At 33.5% G+C, this 24,099-nt stretch overlaps 1 protein-coding gene across 1 annotated transcript in view; it reads right to left on the bottom strand.

Moving 5' to 3' along the window:
* Positions 1-4,615: 4,615 nt before the first annotated feature.
* LOC145685175 (uncharacterized) overlaps positions 4,616-24,099 on the bottom strand; it is a 48,789-nt gene continuing 29,305 nt past the window's right edge. Inside the window, exons 10-14 of the mRNA XM_081757528.1 lie at positions 22,178-22,469; positions 17,299-17,352; positions 13,664-13,757; positions 7,600-7,706; positions 4,616-5,223 (exon numbers count right to left, since the gene is read on the bottom strand). Coding sequence (XP_081613654.1) covers positions 5,117-5,223; positions 7,600-7,706; positions 13,664-13,757; positions 17,299-17,352; positions 22,178-22,469 — 654 coding nt within the window. The 3' untranslated portion in view covers positions 4,616-5,116. The remainder of the gene's footprint in view (positions 5,224-7,599; positions 7,707-13,663; positions 13,758-17,298; positions 17,353-22,177; positions 22,470-24,099) is intronic.

Below are 24,099 nucleotides of genomic sequence, written 5' to 3'. Positions count from 1 at the left end.
TGGTATATAATATACAACAGGTTCACCTCAGAAATCAGATCCATCTACCGTAATATGGGTTTCATCACCCTCCCTCCAGAGTAAGCCTCAAATATGCCCTCCTCCCTCAAATCTGCCCTCCTCCAAATGTTGAAGACAACTCTGATCCTCCACAGCATTGTTTTTCAACTTCAGAAATATTTTGAACATCACTTTAAAAAATGGGAACAGTCTTACCCGTTCCCCGAATGTTGAAGACAGATTTGCGTCCCTGCTTTCAGTATCTGAATATCTGACAACGAAATACATACTCAGAAACAGGCCCCCAGAGTTGGTTTAAGTGTTTTCTATTTACATCTTCAAATGATATACGTATGCACTCAGGCCCATATTCACGAATGGGTGTCTGAGTTCCGGACTCAAGATGACGAATTTCTAGGGGCGACTTTTTCAAGAACGAGATTGAAGTATGGTATGCGGAGAAAGAAGCTGCCCGCGAGACAGAAATAAAGGGAACTATACTGGAAACAATGTTCATACAACAGCGGGGCCGAGTTTTCTTGTCACACGGTAGTAGTAAGAAGAGGCTGAGACAATTGCTTATTGGCTTCTGACGTAATCCACGTATTTGCTTCTGTATGCCCCACTAGGCCACCAATTAGGGGACCTCCCCCCCTAAATTTTTTACAACCCTATATTTCCCATCGGTATAGCTATGTATTGCTGATTTTAGTAGTATTGTATCGCAAAAGTGACTAACTTTGGCATCCCCATTTCGGAATACCACGCTACGCAACTGATATATATATATATATATATATATATATATATATATATATATATATATATATATATATATATATATATATATATATATATATATATATATATATATATATATATATATATATATATTCTCTCTCCTTCCTCTAAGTTACAGTGCTGAATTTGGATTTAAGCGGCATCGGAAGTGTCACTGTTCATTTCAGCAATCTCGAAAACTATGGATTCGAGGATTCGACACTAATATCGGTCATTTTCAATATATATCCCCCTTCCTTCCTCCAAGTTGCTCCTTCAAAATGAAATGATGGAAACCATCCTGGGAAACCAACCCCATCTATGCTAAAATTTTATCGAAATCAGTCTGGTGGTTCAAAAGTTGTTAAGTTACAAATATAGGCATTTTCATTTTTATATAATTTGTCACACTGGAAAACAGTTTTGTTTACATACAAAATTTTGTGCATAAAGTTTATATAAGAGTATTAAATAATAGTAATAATATATTTTAGTGCATGAGTGTTAGTAAAATTTGTCTACTGCTGTCTCTTTTAAGAACTAATTTGGGTAAAATTAACAAAATTTCACCAGATCAAAGAACACATTAAGAATTCAGTTTCATTCAAGAGGCCTATTTGTTGCAACAGAAACGCTTCATGATGGTAGATGGTGTATGCAGCTGTTAAAGTCCTGTAATTAATACACAACCACGAACAAACGACTAAAAAGCATATAAAGGAAATGAGTAAAGACTGTTAATTTTCCAGAATAATTACAAAAGTTTTAGCTTCGATTGCTCCTTTTTAAAATATTCGCAATATTTAAGTTTCTCAACTTACACTTTCACGTATTAGAGTAAAGAAAACGGTTCCATTACTAGTAAAATTAACCTAATACAAAGACATTTGTTATTTTCCCGATTTTTCCGGAAAGAAACCGGAAAAACGGTTTTTTACCAACGGGCTCAAAATTTCCGGAAATTTTACAACACTAGTTAAGAAGAACCCGTCAAAGAAATAGTGATTTTACTGTTAAAAGGTGTGAGTGCGTATAAAAGAGGATTGTTTGGGATAATAATTTTCACTGTGGGAACATGCCGGTATAATGTAGGACACAAGTACTTTATATTTAGAAATTTAATGTTACCAGCATCAATCATTACAAGGGTTATAGTTGAGTTCAAATGAGTGTATATGATGTCAAGAGTTGGTTGCACGCTTCTTATATTTCTTGCACTATAACCTCCGTCGATGACGCGCCTGCTCCCAACGGACTTACTCTCGCGTGGGCCCATTTGTATGTTTCTGCCCTGAAACTGTTAAATAGCATTCTCAATTTTAATGTTTTTTTTTTTTTTAGATTCGTATATGTGGCATATGTCTGGATGCGCATTTGTACCTTACGGGAAAGTCCTCGTAAAATTAACCTACACGCATGAAAGCAGCTCCTACCTTAAGAAATAACTCCTGAAATACTACGTGTGAATTCCGTAATAAAATAATTGCATATTTTATAATAGGAAAACATGTAATCATTTCCAGGGGACTTCAGTTTGCAAGCATATTATCAATCTGTACGCAATTATTTTTTATTATACCAGATTAATAACAGTACAAAACGTCTTATTAAAGGAAGAAAAGATATATATATATTATTTGATGAACTCTTCTTTCTTAATCTACACCCAATATTCTTGTATATTAAATTCTCAAGTTAGTACTTATACCTATCATTGCCTCAAAATTTAACAATAGTTATGGGCATGCAAGCACTGTTACTACATAAATCGTGTATATCATCAACAATATCTTACAGCCCAGATATTAGTGTTTGTTTTTTTATTATGAGCACACTTTGAACATCAGATAATTATGGAAAAGACTAATAAAAAGATATTTATTCAACAACTGCCGCTCTGTCTCAAGACGCCATCATAGTATTTGTATTTTCCTGCACTCAATTCGAGCGCTGAGTGGCAATTGAATGCTCTTGAATTGGATTGTTTAGAACAGGACCGAAACGAAATATCTTGAACAAAACTATTGAATTCAAAAAAAAAAAAAAAAAAAATGACGTCAGTGCTGACGTCCTTTTCATCAAATAGTCTTGAATGGTCTTGAACCAGACTCTTGTTCAAGCTTTCTTCGATCGTCTACAAGGGGTATAAGCCCCTCTCACATGAACCTGAATTAAGGCCTCAAACCAGGTTACAACTTGACAGTGTTACTTAACTAAAAATTCCGTGCAATTTCTTTTATTCTGAGGTGATGTAGGGGTCTCAAACGATCCTTAAAACTAGGTAGTTTTTACCAGCAGAGACTCTAATGGCTGCTACATTAATGTTCTTCTAAAACTCGATATCAGAGGCACATTCCAACGGATCTGGACCTCCCCTTAACATCTATCTTTTAAGATAATATACTTTTGTGTGCACCGGAGGTGCACTTACAGGAAGCCTACACGGTTCCGACCGCTCCAATCTTTTGACCTTGGACCTCTTAACAAAAAATTTCTAGTTTCGTGTCTGCTCGGCAAATACAGGGTGTCCAGAAAGTCGCGCAACCAGAAATCAGGAATGAATTCAGGGGGTGGCCCGGGGCGAAATCTCCCCCCGAAGAAAATTCATTTCCTTCCAGAAAAACTCTCAAAATTTCAATCACAAAATGTAGAAATTACTTCACCAAATTACCTGCTTTTCCTTCAGTGCACGTGAAGACGAAATCCTATATCTCAATATACATATAAATGACGCAAACCAATTCTATATAAATATTAAGCATGTAACATGTAATATAGAATACCAAAAAGTCAATTGGTATGATAGTTTGATGAGCTTCATGCTGTTAACAAAGATAATCTGTGATATATTCTGCAACGAAGATTATTAATTATAATGAATATAAATATTTAGTGAAGTGATTCGGTGAATCACTGAATATAGATATGAAATAATATAGGTACGATAATTATAAGTATTGAGTACGTAATATGATGATTCTCCTTAAGCACTTGATAATCAATAATGAATATAAACATGAGTTGTATGTCACGCATTTCTTAAGTGTATCATCAGCGGCCTGTTATTTAGTCATATGTTGCTCAAGAAACTGCTTTTGTCCTTAACCTAGTTGGAGCTAAATAAAGGGTGATCCGTTTGTATCATAAGTTGATTTAGTTGTTTTATTTTCATCTTTAATAAAATTGCATCATAGGTATTCCTGATGTGTTACTTCTCCTGATTTGTGTTTTCTTCTCCTGGTGTGGTTTCCCTGCGTGGTGCAACGTATCTGCATTCTACAGTTTGATGCTTGCTGGTGATGAAGATCACTTTTTGATGATTTGACGTATCATCAGCCAAGAAATATTTAAAAAATCCAGAAAGAGTATATTACAAACTGTAAGTCTGCGTCTCATATAACTTCAACAAAAGTCGACAGAAGATGTTTCATACTGAAGGCTTCACGGTTGGGAAAACAACCAACGAACGTTGAAGAAGCAATGTATTGAAGGTATTTTAAGGTAGTACGAAGCCATACTAAGAAGTCTCAATTACGATTAAATTCATATTCATGGTACCAACTTAAAAAATAACCCTTTAAAAAGAATGTCTATTTATTGTAAAAGAGTAACATCGAAGCATACAAATACATCGCCTACATTACTTGCTCGATACTTATTAGCTGCCAATTAATTCATACGACTATTTTCACACATACTATACAAGATTAAGAAAAATAAAATACATACATAACAATTATTTTTTAAATGTAAATAAATAACTAGAAAAATATAAATACATGATTTCAGAAGACTTTGTGATGGAGCCTTCTTTTTTTCGTACATTATTTGTGCACTAGGTGAGATCAGATCATTGCATGCACTTCTATTGTATTACTTTTTATTTGCTTTTGGGCATGACATCTACTTGAAAATTTAACTTGCTCTGTTGATAATTCAACAAATCCATGCATACAGATATGATACTCCGCCCGTGATTCATTTCTAAACATACAGTACTTTAAAACACTAAGTTAGACATTTTTATGCGCATGAAATATTTCTGCTGTGTTGCAGATGCAAATGTTTGAAGGTTACAATATCACCCAATCTCATTTACTTACACTTATCCCAACAACCTTAATATTGCTTTATTATCAGTACAATCAATATAACAGGTAACATAATCTTTTAGAGTATAAAGTTATATTCCTCTTAGTGATTTAAACACCTATTGGTAATTGAGTAAACTACCATTGAGATCAAAAGGAATTGAAAAATCTTCTTTGAATCCCAAACTAGATTACTTTATTTGAAATTTCTTAATATATGTTCAGTCATTTTTTTAAGTTTTTTGTTACAGACGCAGTTGTATCAGTGGTTTCACTAAGAAGAAGTAAAGTATTTCCACCAAGCTCATGTAACTTGCCCCAATGAAGAATCCAAAAACTCCTCCGATAGAAACTGAAACATAAAACATATAATTAGATCCAAAAAAATTTATAATTATAATTTCAAAATTTAGTTAATTATTATTGAATTCTACACCTTACCATAATATTCTACTTACACATTGAAACGGTAAAAATGAATTATAACAGTTTAAGTTTAGTATATAGGTCTTGAATTAGAAACTAACATGTCCTACATTCGTTAACACGGTTGGATTGGAGTTGGGTGTCCAATACTGAGGCCATTTGAGACAGATTCAAAGGGCACACGTTCCCAAAGGCAAGTACGCTAACCATATAGCAAGAAAGGAGCTCTTACAATCGTTAGTCTAGCTATATTAAAATGTAACATTATTAATCAAAGGAAAATACCCCGAACTCGTACTTCTGTCTATATTTTATTTCGTTAAGGGAGAGAAATTCTACTAACCCTTCGCAGGCCGTGGGAAGTATATTTCCCTCCCACTACTTTATTTTTTATGCCCCTGGGGAAAAAAGTGTTACCATATTAGTCGATGCTGTAGTATTAACAGAACCTGACAACTATTAATTTCTGATCCTGCACTGAGTAGGTCTATTGTATCAGAAGTTATGAGACCTAAACGTGTCAAGAAAATAATGGAAACAATTAACCTCAATAGTGAGACAAACTTTCCAAGTTGTCACCTAAATTATGACAAAATTCGTCCAATTATCACATATCAACAACACATTTGATGACTCATGTGCTGCGCTGGCTGTTGAAATTATAGTAACTTTCAAAGGCAAATCATTATTGGAACAATAATATATACCCTTACTATTTGTGATGATACTAGGTATAAGGTGTAATGTTCAGCCAATTCTAAAATTGCCAATATGATAATCCTGGGTCTGCCACTGTCTCAAGGAAGGAATAACTTGTCAAATGAACTCTCACACTGCTATTGCTACATGTAATGAAATCGTGGTATGAGCACTTCTACCAGCTCCGAGAACGTTATCCAATTGGTCTACATTCCCGAAAATGGTAACATCAATGTATTTCCTCATTGATTAAGCAATTGTGAACGTTTTTGTATTCTGGAAAGTAAGCAGAAGAGATCGGCATTCTTAAGACTAACATCTATTCTTAGTCTCGGCTAACAAGACAGTTGATTGAAGATTTCTCAGTTTGTAAACATAAGGGACAGTCTCGTAGTTTTCTGAGCAACTAAATAACTGTTTCAAAGGAGATAAAGTTAAACATAGTTACTAATCACATGCCTGCTTTGGGCAAACCTTGCAGACGTCGACGGTGGTGTTCCACAAAAAATAAGTAAAAAAACCTATATTTCCCTCTGTGTGTTGATCCATTTAAAAAATCATGGGAAACAAAATGTGGTTATTAAATGTTAAAGCATCTTATTAATGTTATTTGTGAAAGTCTACATTATTGCAGCACTTCCTTTCCTGTAACTTGTTTGTCTAAGGTAAAAAAGAAAAGAAAATTGGTGAACATTTCATAGTTGCACACTATGGACAATAGGAAATATATTTCCCACCACAAAAATTTTCGCTAGATGTCAAGTAATTCCTAAAAAGAAAAAAAGAAGTTCAATGTGTTTAATTTTTACACCCGATGTGATTCCGAGTATTCATCAATTTCTAAAAAAAAAAAAAGCCTTCAAAAGCATTAAAGTAAAATTTTATTTAATTCGCAACCTACTGAAACCAAAGGAATTTTAAGAAATATCCCTAAATGTATAGATATCAATAAATACTAATGAATTTCGATAAAAATACAATTTGCAAAATACTAAGGAGATTTAATTGAAATAATCTAGACTAGCTTTTCCCAATCTTTCTGCAGTAGCGGACCCCTGTAGGTTTGTTAATTCTTTCTCTTGAAATCAAAAATGATTATTTAAAAATATTTTACGTATCTTAAAAATGAAATGATAAACTACAATTTCACAAAAGTAAATGTGCCATTTTGACAAGGGAACACTACTATAAATGGAGATATGTACCACAATAATACCAAATAGGCTTAATATTCTGAATTTGACATTCACCTAATTTGATGTGTGATTCATCTTTCATTCTACGTTCGTAATTTTATTTCTTTGTTTATCTTTTGGTATTTTATTCCTCTGTGCCATACACGATTCTGTTAATAAACATTTGGATATGGTATACCACACATTCATTTTAAAAAAAGAAATCTTGAAGGTTAATCGTAAGACATTAAATTCAAGGATTTTATTTATTTATTTATTTTTGTATGAATGCTCAGTACCATATGCAAATGTAGATATTAATATCCTCCTAATATTCAGCAGAACTTACTTGTATTCACTATTGTGGATTAGAGGTCTTTTAAATTCATTTATCTAAATAAAGACTGAAGAAATGATTAAATGTTTACCTGCAATATCCAACATTCCACGGACAACTTTGAGGCGGCGTCTCGTTTTACCTAATTTCATGCGAATATTCACTTTTATGTACTCTCCAACTTTCACTGAACCAACACTGAGAAAAATTATTATCCAAGAAGTTATTAGAAATGATAATACGTATTTAAAATTATATAATACTTAAATATATAGAACATAACAACAAAAGAATAAATAACGAAAAGATACAAAATTTATTATAGTAATAACAAATTGTATGTTTAAAAAAGTGTTGTTAAACAATATGCTTAAGTTTCAATCTGCGTGATAATTCTTGGAAGTATAGAGTGATCTCGTCTTTAGTTGTTTTGTTTTCATGAAATATTCAGGCACTAATTTTGAGTTAATTAATTATTACTAATATTCTTGCAATTACAGCTAAAATAGTCGAAGCCTACCTTAAAAAGTAGAATTTAAGATTGAAATTGATTTCATTTACATTGTTCTTCGATTGCAAAATTTATTTTGAAACACACTCAGACATTATATTTATCTTGTGGGTGTGGCATGATTATATCTATTTGGCCACCAACATCTCATAAACTTTACGTAAGTAAGTCCGTAAACTATGATAAGATTGCCATTGGTGCAAGTAAACTAATTTCGATTACAGAAATATAAAGTTTCTTTCCTTCGCGCTTACAGGTGGATAGTACCATTTCTTTCAAAAATTGAACACTGCAACAACAAAATTAACATAAACAATTATTTACGATACATATGAGTTTGACGACCCACGATTATGCTTCAAGGCTAAGGGGAAACGATTGTTACTTGTGCATAAAAGTAACAAAATAGTGTTACTTGTTAAAGAAAAGGCTAATCTACTTTGTCTCAGTACGATTTTACTTTTGTTCATTCAAAGCCAGAAGAAATTGTGAATGTAGATTAGTTTAGAGCCCCTGATTACATGTCTGATATTTAACAGTCTTCCTTATTTTACATACATATATGTATGTTACATTCGTCAGTTATATGTTATATATGTCCCTTTGTATGTGAAATCCTGACCGCCTAAATTGTTTCAAACGAAAAGTACGTATAGGTGGAACTCTTATACAGAAAGTATTATAAAACATGCATCTTCAGTTATACGTTTGCTGTACGTTAAGTCCAAAAACTACAGGATTTACAAATATAACATACGATTTTACGTACGCCCCCTACGATATTTTTCTCGGTGTGAGGATCCAAAAGCGTACGTTACTGTTTACTATTTTCTATTCAGAGCCCGGACGAAGCAATAACCACAATGTGCCGAAGATATTATTGGTATGCTCAATTGGTCGAATATTAACTTCAGTGTTAAGGAGGTCTTTAAAAAGTCTGTGGCTGACGGAGACAGTTCAGTATGCTAGTTTCCTCTTTTAGGCATTATCCTCAAATATTCTACGTTGTGTAATGTTATTTACTTCCGTTGCATTCCCTGATTCAAATATACTTTGAATATTTATAAAGTACGCGAGATTACAATGATTTACACCACAGTTATGCACTTTTGGATATATATAAATATTTTGCAATATATACCGTATTTGTCACAGTAAAATATTATACATTCAATCCTTACAAGATGGTTCTTCGTTCTATATATCTTAGTTACCACAACAACGAGATAAACAAATTTCATAACAACGAAAACAAGAAATATGTCAATATAATACAAAATATTTAAATTATTTCTTTATATATTCTCTTCTTCTTTTTCTTAACTGCTTGTGCCTTTTAAATAGCACTTTTGCCCGTAAATATAAACAATACTTAGAAAGTACATACAAAATATACATTATCGTTGTAGGTATGGTTCCCGAACTATAGGACTTCTTTAAATTGGTTACAATTGAAGAAAGAATCCTGGATCGTTAAACATTTCAAATACATAAATAATGAATAATAATAATAATTACCTTACTTTTTGAATAGTCTTCATATATATAAAAATTACAATTCATGAAATAATATATTATTTTCATATTATCTCAATATCATTCTTATATTTATCCAATTATCAATTTTAATTCTATAAGATTATCGATGAGAAAGACATTTTCAAAGTATGATAAGTTAATTAATTATTTTTAGGTCCTAAATAGATTCTTTAATTCAATATCATTTATACTTGCTAACAATGAAGTTGGTACAAGTTAAAAATATAACATAACATATTTCATTTATTCGGGCATAGTTAGCATAAATTTGATAGACAATATTTGTATTGATGCATAGATATGATTGCATAGAATGTGAACGAAGTAAAAATTATAAGGAAATCATAACAATATGCAAAGTGAAACAAAACAAAAACTAATCGATATCACACAAAATAATCACACAACAAAGAAATTATTACATTAAGAATTAACCTGAAACTTGGATATTATCTATATTGATCTTAGATAATATTCCTGTAGGAACTAACTTTTCAACTAATTGCATCCATTTACTTTTTGTATGCTTTGACGGACGCCATAACTTTAGCTTAAGTTTCATTGCTAAAAGATTCGATTAGGTTACATTGAATGGCACAATCTTGAGTACAGTCGCGTATGTTATTTACTTCACCAGTTCTTTAGTTCCTATTCTGAAAATTTCTGCCACCTATGTAATTACTACGAAATCTGGGATTACGTGGAAAATTAAATCGATTGTTTACATTATTCCTAAAAGCTGTACGATTATTATTTCTGTTTCTTCTAAAATTAGGTTCGGTCGTATTGCCATTACGAGAAAATCCAACATTACCTCTAGTATTATGATTGCAATCTTCTCTAACATTGATGTTTCGCACGGGAATATGATTAGCTTGATTTCTGTTAGTATTACCTTGCAATCTAGTCTGACTCTCATAATTTTGAACTATCATTATTAAGTGATTAAAATTAATACACTGCGAAGAGATTAATACTTGCTGTAGCCTAAACGGTAATAATATTCTTATTGATGCAATAATACATGATTCCTGCTGATATGGATTGATCTGTTTCAAGTCATTATAAGCTCAAATTACAAAATCTGTGAGACTTTTGTCCACTTTAGGATCAAAACGTCGGTTTCTAATCTGGGTATCCCGGTCTGCTAACATAAAATCGTTTTCAAAATTTGCCAACAGCGCATTTTTAAAATCTGTATAATTACGCAGACTACCTCTGATCGCTTTATACCATACCGAACAAGGTGGTAACAAAATATGTGTCAATATTTTGAGGAAATTAGCCTTATCTATACCAATTAGTTCACGTTCTTCAAATTTTTCTAAAAAGGTACACGCTGGGATGTCCTCAGTTCTACCTCTGAATTTAGTTGATATTATTTCATTAAATTTCACGCTATTATTAGTACTAAAATACCTTAGATGTCTAAGTTTTACGTGTGTATGGTTCCTTCAACGTGGTCTTCTTTCTGCGTCCTCAATATTAAGGATGGTGTCCTCCCTTTCAGAATAGACTACGGATGAGTTGCTGTCTTCTTCACATGGTCTCGATTCAGTTCTCCTATGTTCCTAATACACTACGTTGAGGGCAGGATCAGGATTACACTTGGGTGTACTGATTTTCTCTTTGATGGTCTGTACCTCTTCTTGCAGTCTCCGAATTTGGTTTGTATGTTCATTGACTTGTGTTTCTACTACATCAATAGTACTTCTCTCCAGTGCAAAGCTATGGATAATTTGCTCTATCCTATTGTCGGTTATTTCAGTTTGGTATTTATCTGTTGCGTTACTTGCTCCAATTTAGAATCCATCTGCTGTCCTATTTGTAGTTTTACTTGTTCCAATCTGGAATCCATCTCTTGTCCTATTTGTTGTGTTACTTGTTCCAGTCTGGAATCCAAATTATGTTACTTGTTCCAATCTAGTTTCCAATTTGGAATCCATCTGCTGTCCTATTTGTTGTGTCACTTGCTCCAATCTGGAATCCATCTGCTGTGTCATGGAATTCATCTGCTGTCCCAGCTGTCGTAAAAGATTAATCACATCCGTTGAAGTCTCAGTTGCTGGGATATTGACATCATCAACTCCTGTATTGGTATTCATTTTAGTTCTTCGATATATTTTTCTTTTATTAGACTATGTAATAAAATGTAATCCGTGATGTTGAGATAGCTTACTAAAACTTCTGACTGATCACAAGGTGCCACGGTTTCGACACCAGATAAATATGTAACGTTATTTTACTTCCGTTACATTCCCTGATTCAAATATACTTTGAATATTTATAAAGTGCACTAGATTACAATGAATTACACCACAGTTATGCACTTTTGGATATATATATATATACCGTATTTGTCACAGTAAAATATTATACATTCAATCCTTACAAGATGGTTCTTCGTTCTATATATCTTAGTTACCATAACAACGAGATAAACAAGTTGTCATAGCAACGAAAACAATAAATATGTCAATATAATACAAAATATTTAAATTACTTCTTTATATATTCTCCTCTTCTTCTTCTTAACTGCTTGTGCCTTTTAAATATCACTATTGCCCGTAAATATAAACAATACCTAGAAAGTACATACAAAATATACATTATCATTGTAGTTGTAGAGTTCTAAACAATAGGTGAAATATATTGAATTAATAGTGTTAGGAGCTCCATCGACCAAGTACCGTCATATGTGAAGTAGGAAATATCAAACACTTAGTGAATTGATGGTATGAATTAAGATACATATGCTTTTGTGCAAGCATTGTTTCACGTGAATGTGGAACTTTGAGAACCAGAAGCAATGTTGTGAAAAAAAGAAGTGGTGGTCAACAACGATCAACGATCAACTACAGCAGAGGACGACCACTACATTGTGAAATAGCCAATCAGTGACCGACGTCAAAAAGTAGATTCATTTGCAAGCACATCTAAGAGGAATGCAAATTTCCTATCTCTCGCTCCACAATGGTACGTCGACCGTATGGGTTGGTCTTTTTGTCCAACAGCCATTGCATTTTATTCTGTTGACATTCGCACATCGGCGTCACCAATCGCGGTGGTGCGAAGAGCATTAGGGCCGGACCGAGGAGTGGGGTCGCGTTCTCCGATGAAAGCAAATTCTGTCTGAGTAGTAATGCTGATCATACACTAATCTGCTAGAGGTGGGAAACGCTATGAACCCAGGAATCCTTTGAACATGATCAGTTTGGTGATCTTGTTATCTTTTGTGTGGGAAAGAATAATGTTGCATGAGCCTATTCATCTACGCAGTTTTTAACAAGATAAACTTATCGGACACCGTTATCGTGATACTGTACTCCTTCTTCCCGTGCGCCTTTTCAGAGGTGCAGTCGTTGAGTGCATCATTTGCTTTATGAATAGTAATGTGCGATGGTTTGGAACAGCGAAGGTGGCGGAGCTCTTGGAATAAGATGATATTCAACGAACGGAGTGGCCTTCCTGTTTCACTGATTTTAATCCTGTCGAGCAGGTTTGGGATCATATGGGGAAGCGTCTTGCAGTATGTTCCGATAGACCACGGGCTACCTAACAGTTGTCAACAGCGCTAGTGGAATGATGGAAGTCCATATCACAACAAATTATTACCAACTTATGAGCAATAAGAAGGCATGTTGCAAAGCACATTTCGCTGTAATCACACGCATACGTCTAAGGATCATTATTCCTCCTTCTGTAATGTCTGGAGATATCATGAGTCGAGTTGGTTCAGTGTAAGCCATTCAGACTGTATAATAGTATCATTTTTGTCTTTCTAATCATGTGTTTCTATCTGTTATTTCCTTTATCACACTATCGTACTACTTTCTATGAGTGATTTAAGTTTCACCAATATATGTCACATGGGAGTGATATAGCATCCGAAACTAACTTTCGTCTTTAAGTTTTACACATTAGTGCATATTGTAAATTTATTATAGCATTGATATCTATAACCAAATTGCTTTTCGAAGAAATATCCAAAGCAGAAGCCTTTCTTAGGCTTAGATAATATAATTAGATCTCAAAATAGGAAAAAAATGTAGAAAGGAGAACTGTTTCTAGCATATGAAATTAGGAATATAATTCTGAAACTCACCCATTAGTTCTCACTAACATAACACTGTCTTCCACACAGTTTCTTGGACAGTTACATCGAATCCCTTTATTTTTCTTTGAAACCTTTAGCGATTCTATAAATAAAACAAATATTAGGTTATAGTTATTCAGTTTCCATCAACTAGTGGCGTACCCAAAGGAAGTTATAGGGTATTAACTTAACCAAGATAATATATAAACTTAACATTTATTATATTAAAACATATATAAACAGCATAAATTATATAAACTTCGGAGTTTGAACCCTCGCATGAGGAACCTCTGCGTACCTCACTATCTTAAATTAAGTACACTGCTCCTTAACTTCTCTACAGCTATTCTATTTTCATTATATTTTCAGGGGGTGGATATAGTTTACTGGCTACATCTCAAGCTGATGAAAAAGTATCTAACTAGATCTTATAAAAAGAGATGCTAGGAAAGCTTTGCACACATTATTTTCTATCTGGCAAGGCGCGCATTAGGAAATTTTTGTTGGAAGGGGTCTAAGCTTCAGGAGGGACCTATGTAGTATTGAACAGGTATTACTTAACCTGTTATTCTCTTAACCTTAATTATTCTGTACCTCAAAAGACGATAAGCAATTGTAAAATGCTTCCACCTACTTTTTCGAAAAAAAAATGATAGATTATTTTTATGAGTGAAAGGGCACATATGAAGTGTAAGATCCAATTTTCATACTTCATAAATCATTTCCCTGTTAATCAAGTATAATTTTATTTAGAAAATGTACACATGTATGTTGAGTTAGGAAATTTGGAGGAAGTGTCCGGATCCAGTGAAATCGCCCGCGGTTGCGCCTCTGTATTCTGCTATGGGCTTATTATATTGAAATACGTATTTCATTAAAGCTATATAGGACAACTAATATAGAAGCTAAATCAGTACGGAGAGTTTCTCGAATACAATGTGTTTAACTTTCCCATTAGAGTGTTATCAGTTTTCAGTGTAAATGTTCATCTCACACTCAGTTCATAAGCTTTGGTGTTTATCAATGCTGGAAGAAGGATATTCTCAATATTCCTACCAAAAACAAAATAGTTTTCCACACTGCAGTCTATATTATGTTCCTTAATGTCTGCAGCCAATATGTTTTCACTGCAGCCAGTAAGTTTTCATCCCATCTGGCCTGAGAGTAATCAAAACGAACCACCATTGCATAAAGGGAAAATAAGTCATTCGCCTTGTCAGCAAGGGAAACGTTTTTAACATAAAGTATTATGTAAACTCTTGATAAACCGAGACCTATGAACAGAAATTTCGTAAGCAATAATGATAATACTAATTCAGGGAAGGTGTATACGTTTATATGTCTAAGGATAATGGTAATAATTATTAAGAACGTCAATGAAAGTAGATGAATGGCAAGAAATGACTAAAATGCTTCCGTGCAAAATTTTTTGTTGTCACATTCAATATCGATGAAATTAAAAATAAAAAAAATATAAACGTATAATCCCGCTCGTCATATCATATGAAGTTTAGAGTTTAGTCTCTCAAAGAAAAAGAAGAACAGGGACTGAACATCTTTGAAAATGATTTTTAAAAAATTGTGGAAACAAAGACAAACAAACAATTTAACTGAAAATGCTACACAATGCTGAACTTCACATCACCTGTAGATTGGCGAATATTATACGGATAACAAAGTTGAGAGGTCTAAGCTAATCGGGATACGTCAGTTGATTGGGAAAACAAGTGGAGAGAGATATTTGGGAAGATCGAGAAGAATGTTCGATAATAATATAAAGCAGGATCTTTGGAGGATACGTTGGAAAAACTTATAATTGATTGGCGTTGCATATGATAAGATCCAATCGAGAGATTCTGTTTCTGTGGCAACACAGACCTTTGATTCTTTAAGTCAAATTATTATTATTACGATTTCTATGTCTGTGTGTGTCTGTTTGTTATTTGCGATTTTCTCAATTTTTAGCCCTCCATTCGATAGAGCATCAAAAACTATCAGAGAAAGTCGTGGAATTTTTCATGTCACTCTTATCGTTCCCGAGATATTGACCGATTTCCGGAGATTTAAGGAGCCATATCTCGGAAACCACAAGTTAAAAAGAGATGATCTAAGAGAATTATGAATATTTTGATACCAAATAGTATCCGGTGGACAGTATGCAACTGGCACTGGTTTGGCCACTCGCCAGTTGGCTAGTGAACCCGGTTAATATCGGCATCAAAATGTTTACCATCCTCTTAGGTATTGATTAACACCAATATCATCTCTCTATGACTTAACGTTCCCTACATATTGTCCAAAAATAGTTCCGATTTTGAGATATTTAAGGAGCCATATCTCGGGAACCGTAAGTCATAGAGAAATCACATTGATATTTTTTTGATCAGTACCTAACAGGATGGTGAACATTTTCGTACCAAATAGTGACCGGTAGCCACGGGCCAACTCTCCACCGTTCCCCAGATATTGGCTAAAAATGTTGGAATTTCGAGATATTTAAGATGCCATATGTCGGGAACCGTAAGTCATAGACGACCCGCTCGGGAGAGTAATATTCCCGCGCTACCCTAGCCAGCTGTTTTAGCTTGGTCACAAAATTTATACCATGGGGTTCAAGGTGGAACAAAACGAGTCCTGCGGGATTTCGGACCCGTTCCTACTACTACTACTCGTTCTCCTACTTCTAGTACTCGTACTCGTACTCCTACTCCTACTACTCCTACTCCTCCCCCTACTACTACTACTAGTTATCTGCACAAAAGTAAGTAAATCACTTTTTGAGTATTATTTTCATCTTATTTTAATGAAAAAAGTTACGAATTTTTTTTTAAAAATAAAAAACTTTCGATGGGGCGGGTTTAAATCCACGCCAAAAGCGATTTCCGTTACTAGCCCATAGCGCTAGCACGCTTTGCCACGAGGACCGAGCGCAACTAGTGTATGTTTTCTCGTATATTTATGCTACGCGGCAAGAAACGCATAACACAAACCAATCAGAATAGTGTATTTAGTTGCTACTTCCGGGAGTATTACTCTCCCGAGCTAGTCCTAGTCATAAAGAGATGATATTTTGCGAATTTTTGCAAGAAACAGAAGAAGGTGCGGATAAAAAGATTTGCTTTTACATGTAGGAACAATCTCAGTTATTCTTCCCGCCCCATTATTTTTTTTCGTTGTTTTTAAGTTCGTTCTGGCAATGATTTTGGAGCATTCTCAACTGGTTATTCTATGCAAATATTGTATTACTATATGAACCGTTAACGCGTTCAGCGCACGAGGAAACAAGCGCACTTTTTGGTCATTTTGTACATATTTAATCATTAAAATTAAAATTTCTATGTGTAGCTCCTTTCAGAGCTTACAAGATTCATGGACCAGATGTAAATTACTCTTATAATTTAAAAAGTAGTACTAGTACTAACTTTTCCATGTACTTAAGCGTAACGTACAAACTTTATATCTATTTTTCTCACAACTTTGGTAATTGCCTTGATTCCCTTGTAGGCTACTCTGAATCCATCTTATAGCACTAAATAAGAGTGCATTTTGCTTTTGACTTGATTTACAAGTAATGTAGAATATGTTCGCCTAATCGTTAAAGGTAAATCTTGTAGTAAAATTGTCGGATGTACTGGTGTAATTACCCGCTGCCTGTTGAATGCACGCCATCTCCTCATCATTGCACATTCGTTGTTTGTCTGAAAGTAAAAGTCAATATTGTCATATTATTTAGACTTGGCAAGCAAAGTTGCAAATATGTATGTAATAGTACTAAATTGAAGAAATAAAATATTAAAGATAGATATCAGAAATATTTTCCCTTTCGTGGCTTTATTCCATTGTATATAATTAGTTCCATCTGATGTCAGTGGTGACTCATTGGTAGAGCTCACCTCTGGTGCGTAGGATCTCAGCTTCCGTCAAGTCCTCGGCCTTGTGGTGGACAAACAACAAGCGTGTGCATGGGTTTCCACAGCGGTATCCCATTTCCTCCCATTTTCTTCTTTCCGTAACATCCATTTCATCTTCATCGTCCTTAGTATCGGTGCGTAATCGTGGGATGTTAAACTAAAATAATATTTTCATCGGAATAGACTATGAATATTATACATTTGTGAAGCTTTTACATTTGGTTCCATCTTTCAAGGTATTGCTAACAATTTAATATTTCTGTTTTAAAACACCATTTTTGTGGTAAGAAAGAAATAAAGATATAAATCATATATGTCAATATAAGATTATGCTAATTTATTATAAAGTTGATATTATCAATATTAATTAACTTAGTAACTTCAATCCATACATTTTTTAGTTACTTCGTGAGTTGCTTACCCATATAGTAGCTCTTCTTCATAATATAATAAAATATTGTATGTTATGAAAGTTTCAGTTTTCACTTTATAAAGTTTGTTCTAAAATATACTCTAGTCCTAGAATGTATTCTTCATAATTAGTGCAATGCACAGGGTTAACAAATATTCTATTTCCTAGGACATGTAATCTCTTTCTTTCTGAAAAATGCGCCCGGGCTAATTTTTAATATAATAGTTATTAAAGAAAAAAATAATTAGAAGGAGGTTATTTATTGTAAATAATATAAATTAGATTGTGCAAGTGGTGAACAAAATCAGTCTCGTTTTAAAACGACTAGTGGTCATGTTGTGTTTTGAGGTTGGTACTGCTGATTACGTTATATGATTTTATTTTGTCTGTCAGTTCAATGTTGACATGTTGTGGGATAAATTACATGGCGTAGGGATTTTTATCATGGAGAGGGATTTATAATGAACCATTATCCTCATCATTATTATTAAGAACTTTCCTCAACAAGAAGGATTTGTCCTACCATCTTTAACTACCATTGTTAGAATGATTCAGAATGGGAAATAAACAAATACAAAGCCGAATAAATAACGAAATAATTATTGTTATATTATTATTTCCTTACTATATTATATATATATATCAAAAGTTTACATAATTATAAAATTTAGATATTTAGGGTATGTGTCATTATTGCACGACTCACTTCGTTACAATCCATTTTTATAGGCTTCTATCTTCACCACACAGGCAGAACAGCATTTGAAAGAAAGATAGTTCTAGTGGCGTGTCTAGATTTTTAACGTTTACATAAATCCCCTATCACAATACTTTGTTTAAACTATCAATACTTGAAGATCGTATTTTTAATTGCATGAAATTTGTTAACCGTAAGAATGAAAGAATCTGTTCTTAATAACTGAGTAATTCTTAGTCACCTTCATGGTTACTTTTATTTTCTCCCTTACATAGATTGTACGATGAGATTTATATTTATATAGAGACATTTCCAACAAAATGTATTGTAATACCACACTTCTATTTTTGTGTTTCCACTATTTTGTGCATGAATTCTTATTATATAAAAGAATACTACTAATTATTAGTATTAAAAGACTGAAGAATTTACTACTAGATCACACAGAGAAAAATCATGTCTCCTGACTGACAGGAGAAAACAGTCATATACGGAAAACGTACAATTTCTGTTTAAACCACTCTGAAACATATTGTATATAGAACATACAATACCTCTTATGAGAAGAACCTCCTACCATGCAGCTGCAGTATATGCTACCTTTTACCAGTATTTTATTGGTACAGACGCTATGAACAGGAAATACCTAAAAAGGGATGCATCATGCCACAAAAATTAACCATACACAATGACTGACAAGGAACAAGAAAGCGTAATTGGACAGGAAAACGCAGGGAAAACCTATAATTGACATAAAACCAACTATTGCTGACTGGAATAATATCTTTGACGTCATTAGGAAAAATCAGCTGGAAAGAGAAAATAGGAAATAAAGAGGTTCCTCGAAGAGTGAATGAAGAAAGAAGAATACTTAACTTGATATCAAAAAAGAAAAGAAATTGGTTAGGACACTGCCTAAGGATGAATTTCCTTTTAAAAGATACTTTGAAAGGATTAATTTCTGGAAGTAGAACGTGGGGAAAGAAGAAGGTGTCTGGACGATACCTGGATCAAGATCGAAAGTTCTGATACATTAACAAAAACTAAGGTTGGGAATAGAAATGAATGGAGAAAGATTGGTTTGCTGTAAGGACCTGTCAATGTGGCAAAACACTGATGATGATAGTAAGGTTATAGTAATGCTCATAATAAAATATGTAGGATTTGTTGCCTTCATAACGATACGTAATAATGCCCTCTTTTATTATGCCCTCTTTAAAAGAATTAGAATTATTTATGCGTTATATTGATATTTTATGAATATATACATACGAATATAGTAAAGAATTGTTCCGATTTACAAATTGTGGTTGAACGGATGTATGGAACCTATTGAAAATGGCGAATTACTTAAAACATTATTACTAACATTTCTAGCAGTAATAGCAGTAGAAAAAGAAGTAGAAAATTTGGAACAACTCCACAATTACTAGGAAACAATAACGTTTGTTGTTGGTTAGTCATAGTTTTACTAAGGATATGTCTTATGTATTCATCAATTGTTTGCTAAACATTTTACGTTCCCAGACAGTACGAATGAAGATTGAACAGCTGACGTCCGTTCGTAGACGTGTTGTTGGTATTTCCCCTTTATATAGCGCACGCTGTGAAGATCTAGAGAAAATGAATATGTTTCATGTTATTGTACATGGAAAGTATCAATATAGCAAATGATAAAATTTTCCTTAATTAACTCAGCGAGAATCGAACCTTATACCCTCAACTTGTGAAACCAACGTCTAAGACACTAATCTAAAACATTACTGTTAAGTAAGAGGAAAAAAGACTCGATGTGAAATGAATTTAATAAATTCCACACTTTTACCATTTCAATGTTGTAATAACAACGAAACACTCTAATTTCGGTCATGATAAAATACTTAAGTGTTATCTAGAAACAATAGTCCAGAAAATTCAAATTTAAAATGGAAATCTAAAAGACATACAAACATGCAAGGACATGAAGAAGAAAATGATCTTTAGAGGGATTCAAACCTTCAACTGGCACTCCTCTTGTCTGGAATTTGGCGCCTGAGACCACTGGATTAGCTAAACATTTAAGAAGATTTAACCTATTTCATTAATATTTCTCTTGTTACTCTTACATTAATATTTCTATTTCAATATTGATGTAAAACATTTCGTTCTGTGTTAACATTCCACACTCTTCAAATTGACAGTCTGCGCAGGAAAATACATTAAGCGATGAAATGGAACAAACATTTAAAGTGATGATCTGCTGTTCTAGACAGTTTATACAAGGCAGAGCGTTATCTCAATGCAGAAATTATGTACCAGTGGTTGAACAGAAATTTTTAACATGTGAATTTTAAAAAATGTGAATGTGTGTGAAATGTATATTCGGTCACCTGAACTAAACCATTGGACTTCATAACGACATCTTTAAAATCTGAGAAGGATTAAGTTAAAATACTGAACCTATATTATCTACGGGAGAGAATAACTACTCAATAGCTCTTTATTCTTGCATGCTATAAAAGTTCAAAAAAAGTTAATTGAAACGCATAGGAATTATGTTGTGAATAGTGATGGCATGTGGTTTATACTATCACATTAAGACAATGTTCTGGTCAACAGTTCTCTGCCCTTTATGAAAATGTTCTTTATTGATAAAAGAACTGAAATTAATATTTGATCATCGTCTTTGTTTTTGTGTCAATTCGAGCGAATCAAAGTGTAATTCAACTACTGACGCAGATATTTTGTCAGTCCGGTTCTTTCCAACCCGTGAACATTAATTTGATGAACATGGTAATTACATTTATATCTTCTATATTTCACGCGAGTTAATAAATCATAAGATTACTTTTACATTTGAACTTTCTTCCACATTTAAAGTATCTCCTAAATTCACTTTTTATTAAAAACAAATATTTTTGAGCAACTGATACTCATCTGTGTTTTACGAGATAATGTCAGGTGGTGGATTGAACCACTAAGTAACCGGGAAAACACCCGGTGCGCTCTCCCCTTTATAGGGCCATCCCAAAATCTATTTAGTAACGAAAATAAAATGAATATTTTCTGAAATGTTTACATTATGGTTCGGGTATAATTCGCAAAATAATAATTAGCGTATCTCCTAAATTTCCGTTTGTAATAACTGTTTAAGACGTGCGTAAGATTGGGTAACCTGAAGTTATGAATATATGACCATGCTTATCTTTCTTAATCAAACATCAATTACCTTAAAACATCTAAGTGCCTTTAAGTCAAAATTACTGTATGTCTTGTGTTTTACTAAAAAAAAAATTACATGTGGTAAAAGACCTTACATCAACAGAATCAATAAATGACAGAATATCTCCCCACCTACCAATTAGTATGATGCTATCCAAACACTTGCATCACTGTCCGTTTGATGGCGCACTCCCAATATTACTCCTACCGTTCTTTTCATAGAACAAGTCCACCCCTGAATGGCATATATCTTAACGAATCCCAAGCTGTTACCATTTTTGTAATTTAGTTTGGTCATTTACCTTGATTTCTTCCGATTATTGTGTCCGTACAATTACAGAGTTCCATATTCTTTTCTACTCTACACTGCCATAAACATGCTGTGTAGCTGTAGTATTGGAAGGCCCACATTCCTTCGTTTTCATCGACGAATCTACACCCTCTTGACTCTATTGGAATGTTACGAACATCTTCATCCGCAGCTTCATCTGTTAGGAGAGCTTCCGCATTCACTTCACTCGGATGAAATGGAAGAGGTATACCAGGAAGTTCAGCTTCTTGAGTTGGAATTTCGTAAGGCGAATGCATCATCATCTGTAAATAAGCCGTGAATAGAATTTAATTAGTGCATATTAATTGTATTACATTCATAATATACGAACATATTTGTATAATTTTACAACGAATTTTGTTAATAATAAAATTAAACAAAATAGTGGACAATATTGTGTTCGTCCCACACTTTCATTCCATCAGTTTTATCATGATCATTCATGTTCATTTATTATCCTTCTCTTTCAGCCTGAAGGACAATCGTGAGACGTAAAGCTGGATATTTTATTTTTAAGATTAGGAGTATATTACAACTCAGCGTAAATAATGACAATGTAATAACTTTATTGAGAGATCGTCTTGACAAGGACTTTTCGCGGAAAGCAATCATGTTTGATTGGGAGAAAAGCGTTTGTTTCAGGATGTACCAAAGACAGATAGTACATTGGACGTAAGAAGACGTGTGGAGAAAGATGTGCTGCCGTCGCCTGGTCAATTGCGATGTCTACAACGAAATCGCTTCGGAAAAGTATTTGTGGAGCATTTTCTATCAAAGCTGAACTGAATATACCGCGTTCAGCAATTCATGACCTCATTAGAAAAGATTTGCATGTGAAAGCACTTATTCTATCAGGAAAGTCAAAGATAGCAACCGGGACATAGAACTGACTGGTATTCACCAGGTTATTGTTTATGTTGATGATGTAAATTTGATAAGAGAATGATATGAGGACAGTAGAAAGAAATGCAAAGGCTTCATTAAACGCCTGAAGGGTAATGGATTTAGAAGTAAATGCAGAGAAAACTAAATACCTACGTAGAAATTCACCCTGATCCTAATACTGCAAATTATGGATACGCATATATATATATATATATATATATATATATATATATATATATATATATATATATATATATATATATGAAATAATACTTCCAATAAATTAAGTACTTTCAAATATATAGGATCAACATTAACAGGCCAAACCCATATCCAGGAAGAGATTCAATATTGACTCAAAATAGGAAATTCCTGTTATTATTCAGTCAAAAATCTTTTGTGTTGTTAAAGAATTTGAAGCTTAAAAATACAAAACGATAATTATACATGTTGTACTGCACGGTTGCGAAAGATGATTCCTTACTTTAAAGGACTAGCACAAACTGAAAGTATTTCAAAATAAAATCCTAAGGCAAATATTAGGATCCAAGACAGGTGGGAATGGGAAATGATGGAAAATTCATAACGAGAAACTCATAGTTTATATTGTTTAACTAACATTGCTAAGATCATTAAACCTAGCAGGCTTAGGTAATCAGGCTATGCAACCAGAATGAAGAAAGTAGAAACTCTGAAAATTTTAACTGGAAACCCAATCGAGAAATGATCATTCAGATGGGGGTACAATATTAAGATGGATCTCGCAGAATTAATAATACAAAGTAGGAAATACATCCAGTTGGCTGAGGACAGAAGACAGTGAAGAGTATTTGTGAACACAAGTGATGGATAGGTTTCGTGAACGGTTCGGCAAGGATCCACCAAGTCATCAGAGGAATTTAGTGAAAATATGTGCACATGTAAAGAGACTACCTAACCACCGTCCACACCTGGAAATGACGGAAGAAGAGTAACAGATATATCAGTCATTTAAATTAATAGTCACTC

Source organism: Thermobia domestica, chromosome 5 (genome assembly GCF_964235325.1).
Source record: "Thermobia domestica chromosome 5, izTheDome1.hap1.1, whole genome shotgun sequence".
Lineage (NCBI taxonomy): Eukaryota > Metazoa > Arthropoda > Insecta > Zygentoma > Lepismatidae > Thermobia > Thermobia domestica.
This window is presented reverse-complemented; position numbering and strand designations above follow the sequence as displayed.